The following is a 6,000-nucleotide window of genomic DNA, read 5'->3' as shown; positions in this document are numbered from 1 at the left end:
TTACCTTTTGTAAATCCATGTTGACTTTGTCCGATTCTCTCACTGTTTTCCAAGTGCTCTGCTATTACATCTTTTATAATGGACTCGAGCATTTTCCCCACTACCGATGTCAGGCTTACCAGTCTATAATTCCCCGTTTTCTCTCGACCACCTTTTTTAAATAGTGGGGTTACATTAGCTACCCTCCAATCCATGGGAACTGTTCCAGAGTCTATCGAATGTTGGAAGATAATACCCTTGCCGAACAATAATCTATCTAGCTCAGTTTTGAAAACTCCAATTGTCCCCCAGCATCCACAGTCTTTTGGGGGGAAAGTTTCAAATTTCTACTACCCTTTGTGTGAAATGGTGCTTCCTGATTTTGTCCTAAATGGACTAGCTCTAATTTTACTAGAGTCTATAATTAAGGATTGGGTGACTGAACACCTCAAACATTTCAGTTGATCAGAGAGAGCCAGCATAGATTTGTGAAAGGTAGGTGATGCCTGTCAAACCTGATTGAATTTTTTGAGGAGGTGATTAAAGTAGTGGACAGGGGAATGTCGATGGATGTTATTTATATGGACTTCCAGAAGGCATTTGATAAAGTCCCACATAAGAGACTGTTAACTAAGGTTGTAGGCAGTGTTAACTAAGCAAATGGAATTGAGGGCAAATTACTGACTTGATTAGGAAATTGGCTGAGCGGCAGGAGACAGGCAGTAGGGATAATGGGTAGGTACTCTAATTGGCAGGATGTGACTAGTGGTGTCCCGCAGGGATCTGTGTTGGGGCCTCAACTATTCACAGTATTTATTAACGCCTTAGATGATGACATAGAAAGTCATCAATCCAAATTTGCCGATGACACAAAGATAGGCGGCATTGTAGGCAGTGTAGATGAAAGCATAAAATTACAAAGGGATATCGACAGATTAAGTGAATGGGCAAAACTGTGGCAAATGGATTTCAATGTAGGCAAATGTGAGGTCATCCTCTTTGGACTTAAAAAGGGTCGAACAGGGTACTTTCTAAATGGTGAAAAGCTAAAAACAGTGGAGGTCCAAAGAGACTCGGGGGGTCCAGGTACATAGATCATAAGATCATTAAAATGTCATGAACAGGTTCAGAAAATAATCAAAAAGGCTAATGGAATGCTGGCCTTTATATCGAGAGGACTAGAATACAAGGGGGTAGAAGTTATGCTGCAGCTACACAAGACCCTGGTTAGACCACACCTGGAGTGCTGTGAGCAGCTCTGGGCAGCACACCTTAGGAAGGATAGATTGGCCTTGGAGGGAGTGCAGCGTAGGTTTACCAGAATGATACTTGGCCTTCAAGGGTTAAATTACGAGGAGAGATTTACACAAATTAGGGTTGTATTCCCTAGAATTTAGAAGGTTAAGGGGTGATCTGATCGAAGTTTTCAAGATAGAAACGATTTCCGCTGGTTGGGTAGTCTAGGACTAGGGGACATAGTCTAAAAATTAGAGCCAGACATTTCAGGAGTGAAATTAGGAAATACTTCTACACACACAGGGTTTGAAAGTTTTGGAACACTCTTCTGCAAATGATACTAGATCAATTGCTAATTTTAAATCTGAGAATCATAGATTTTTGTTAACCAAAGGAATGACCATGGAATCCAGGGCAAAGTGTCAAGTTGGATTCAAAACTGGCTCGGAGACAGGAAGCAGAGGGTAATGGTTGATGGGTGTTCTTGTGAATGGAAGGCTGTTTCCAGTGGGGTTCCGCAGGGCTCAGTGCTAGGTCCCTTGCTTTTTGTGGTATATAGCAATGATCTAGACTTGAATATGGGGGTATGATTAAGAAGTTTGCAGATGATACTAAAATCGGCTGTGTGGTTGATACTGAAGAAGGAAGCTGTAGACTGCAGGAAGATATCAATAAATTGGTCAGGTCGGCAGAACAGTGGCAAATGGAATTCAATCCGGAGAAGTGTGAGGTAATGCATTTGGGGAGGGCTAACAAGGAAAGGGAATACACATTAAATGGTAGGACACTGAGTAGTGTAGAGGAACAAAGGGACCTTGGAGTGCATGTCCACAGATCCCTGAAGGTAGCAGGCCAGGTAGATAAGGTGGTTAAGAAGGCATACGGAATGCTTGCCTTTATTAACCGTGGCATAGAACACAAGAGCAGGGGGGGTTATGCTTTAACTGTATAAAACACTAGTTAGGCCTCAGCTAGAGTACTGCGTGCAGTTCTAGTCACCACATTACAGGAAAGATGTGATTGCACTAGAGGGGGTACAGAGGAGATTTACAAGGATGTTACTGGGAGTAGAGAATCTTAGCTATGGGGAAAGACTGGATAGGCTGGGTTTGTTTTCCTTGGAACAGAGGAGGCTGAGGGGAGACCTTATTGAGGTGTATAAAATTATGAGGGGCATAGATAAAGTGGATGGATTTCCCTTAGCAGAGGGGTCAAAAACCAGGGGGCACAGATTTAAAGTAATTGGTGGAAGGTTGAGGGGATTTGAGGGGAAATTTCTTCACCCAGAGGGTTGTGGGGGTCTGGAACTCACTGCCTGAAAGGGTGGTAGAGGCAGGAACCCTAACCACATTTAAAAAGTACTTGGATGTGCACTTGGGATGCTCTAACCTGCAGGGCTACGGACCAAGAGCTGGGAAGTGGGATTAGGCTGGATAGCTCTTTGTTGACCGGCGCGGACACAATGGGCTGAAATGGCCTCCTTCCGTGCTGTAACTTGCTATGATTCTATGAAAGGGATATGGGGCAAATGCGGTTACATGGAGTTAGGTCGCAGATCAGCCATGATCTCATTGAATGGTGGAATAGGCTCAATGGCCTACTCCAGTTCCTATGTTAAGATTAGGTCCTGTTGACCATGATTCTCCCACCAGAAGAAACAGTTTCTCTCTATCTACCTTTCAAATTCTTTTAACATCTTAAACAGTTAAACATTAGATCATCCCTCAATCTTCTAGACTTAAGAGAATACAAGCCAAATTTAGGCAACCTGACCTCATAATTTTAAAAAAAATTCATTCTCGGGACGTGGGCATCACTGGCACGGCCGGTATTTATTGCCCATCCCTCGTTATGCTGAGATGGTGGTGGTGGGCCTCCTTCTTCAACCGCTGGTAGTGGTTTGGCATAACTGGGTGGCTTGCTTGGCCACTTCAGAGGGCAGTTAAGAATCAACTTCATTGGTGAGGGACTGAAGTCACATATAGGCCAACCCAGGGGTGGTGGTGAAGGACGGCATGTTTCCTTCCTTAAAGGACACGAGTGAACCAGTTGGGTTTATACGACAATCCGACAGCTTCACGATCACTTTTACTGAGACCAGCTTTTTATTCCAGATTTCTTGAACTGTATTGAAATTCTTAAACTGTCATGGTGGGGATTTGAACTCACGTTCTCTGGAATAGGGTGTGTAATGTGTGTGTGTAATATGGTACCGGTGTGTAATAAGGACCGGTAAGGGGGTCAGTTAGCTACCCCTTCTATACCCCAAGAGTCAGTGACTTCAGTGGGGGAGAAAAAGGGAAATAGATTTGGAAAAGGAGCAAAAAATATATAATTAAAATGTGTGCTTGAATGAAGGAGTACAAAATTAAATCTCAGGCATCTGCTTAATCTGTTAATGCGCCTTAATCAGTTCATTATAATAAGTCGGATGTACTTCATCAAATATTTAAGGAGTCAAAAATTATCAACTTAAAGTTATCAAATATTTTACAGATAATTTCAGAAAGGAAAGGCCACCAATTCGAGAGAGATCGGTGCAGAAAGTCTGACAGGAGACTGTGTTTATTTGCATGTCATCTTTAAACATTTGTTCTTTTCAGAGATGTTTTAACATTACCTATTACTGTATCACCACCCTAAGTTTGTCACAGTTTTGGAAATCATGAGAGATATATTACATCGGGTCTGCAGTTAACAGATCATTCTCCGCTAATGAGGCACTTGCATTCGGTGTCCAAATTACATCCACAGCAGGAATCACAGCTAATTCATCAGCGGGAGCAATACTCCGCTCTCTGCATGTTAATTCAGATCATTATTATTTTCAGTCCTCATTAAGGAGGGCGATGACAGTGCCGGCGATCGCAATACAGTGCAACCAGAGAAAGAATCCCGCACCGGGAAACCGAGCGTCACGGGCATGCCCCCCCACTGTGCCACAGGGCGGAGAGAAAAGGGAACGGGTCTTGGGAAACGGCGACAAATTTTTTCAGGTGGGGAGGAGAATAAAGCTTGCTTCACGGGTGCTTGCACTTCAGGAGCGCTCTGGTGGAATCTGCAGCACTGCTGTGGATGGCAACCAGAGGGGAGAAGCCATGACAATGGGGGGGGCAGGGGGTGAAGTGTGTCCGATGGCTCAGTAGGTTAATGCAGCTTCTGGGATGGTAAAGAAGAAAGACTTTCATTTATACCGCTCCTTTCACGATCTCAGGATGTCCCAAAGCGCTTTACAGCCAATGAAGTACTTTTCAAGTGTAGTCACTGTTGTAATGTAGGGAACGCGGCAGCCAATTTGCGCACAGCAAGCTCCCACGGACAGCAATGACCAGATAATCTGTTTTTCTATTGATGTTGGCTGAGGGATATATATTGGGCAGGACACCTGGGAGAACTCCCCTGCTCTTCTTCAAAATAGTGCCATGGGATCTTTTACATCCACCTGACAGGTCAGAAGGGGTTTCGATTTAACGTTTCATTTGAAAAGCGGCACCCCCGGCAGTGCAGGACTCCCTCAGTACAAGGAAGCCGGGTTATGTTTGCATATATCTTGCTAATGATCTATTAAGCCACATTGTGAACTGCAGTGCTCAAATAACCATCCTAAAGTAACCTTAGCTTGTCCATCTCGCCAAAAACAAAATAATTACTCTTCAAGGCTAAATAAAAAACAAGTGTAGAGAATCATACAATATTTGCAGGGATTTATAGCAAACCAATTGCCCAATGTTGCACGTTTCTTTTGTACTTGTTATTTAATGAGTAAAGTCTGGAGCTCGCCGGCTGAGGTAACTGGCAGCGAGCAGGTGAAGTTCTGGCAAACGTAGGCGGTGGCTTTGCCGTCCTTTAATTCTAATGTAGACAGGAAGGGCAGCGACTGGTACAGGAAGGTCTCGGAGTTCCCATCCGCTAAAAGTAATATCTAACGGAGATAAAGGAAACGGTTATTAGAACTAACAATGGACACGGTGCATTGCAGAGACAATACAAATGGAATTCAAGGATTAACTCCAGGCTAATATGGTGATTTTTGTTTTTGTTTTCTTTGTTCTTGGGTGACAGTGACAATGACAAGGTATTGCCCATCCCTAGTTTCCCCGACGACATTAAGAGTCAACCATCTACTATGAGATTGCAGCCCGGTAGGGATGGAGGTCGCTCCCTGTATGAGATTTTTATGATAATACGGCAGCTTTCATGGTCATTTTGCTGGTGCCTGCCCAAAATTACCAGATTTACTGAATTCAGTTTCACAACTTGTCATAGTGTGATTTCAACACCAGGCCTCTGGGTCGCTAGTCCAGTACCATACCCACTAGGCCACTATACCTGCAGTCGGTCGTCTCTGGGGTGGGGTTATGCCATCAGTATGTTTAATGATAGGGTGTGTGATATGTGTGTATAATATGGTACTGGTATGTAACAGAGACCCTTCCCTTCCCTTCCCGACACCCTGGTCCACTCTTCCAACACCCCCTCCCCTTCCCATGGCACCTTCCCATGCAAGCACGAGAGATGCAACACCTGCCCTTATACCTCCTACCTTCCCACCGTCCAGGGCTTCAAACATTTCTTCCAGGTAAAACAGCGATTTACTTCTTGCAATTTAGTGTACTGTATTCACTGCTCACGATGCGGTCTCCTCTACATTGGGAGACCAAACGCAGATTGGGTGATCACTTTGCTGAACACCTCCGTTCAGTCCGCAAGCGTCACCCTGAGCTTCCGGTTGCTTGCTATCTTAATTCTCCTTCACACTCCCACTCAGACCTCTCGGTCCTCGGC

The 6,000-nt window shown here is 44.3% G+C and overlaps 1 protein-coding gene across 6 annotated transcripts in view; it reads right to left on the bottom strand.

Annotated features, from left to right (window-relative positions):
• Positions 1 to 3,748: 3,748 nt before the first annotated feature.
• spata20 (spermatogenesis associated 20) overlaps positions 3,749 to 6,000 on the bottom strand; it is a 475,652-nt gene continuing 473,400 nt past the window's right edge. For all 6 annotated transcript variants that reach the window (XM_085963329.1, XM_085963324.1, XM_085963327.1 and 3 more), the window contains one exon: positions 3,749 to 5,137. In XM_085963329.1, the coding sequence (XP_085819455.1) occupies positions 4,967 to 5,137 (171 nt within the window). In that variant the 3' untranslated portion in view covers positions 3,749 to 4,966. The remainder of the gene's footprint in view (positions 5,138 to 6,000) is intronic.

The sequence above is a fragment of the Somniosus microcephalus genome, chromosome 21 (genome assembly GCF_052327205.1).
Source record: "Somniosus microcephalus isolate GS21.2 chromosome 21, FLI_Smic_1.0, whole genome shotgun sequence".
Lineage (NCBI taxonomy): Eukaryota > Metazoa > Chordata > Chondrichthyes > Squaliformes > Somniosidae > Somniosus > Somniosus microcephalus.
Note: the sequence above shows the minus strand (reverse complement) of the source record. Positions and strands in the feature narration are given on the sequence as shown.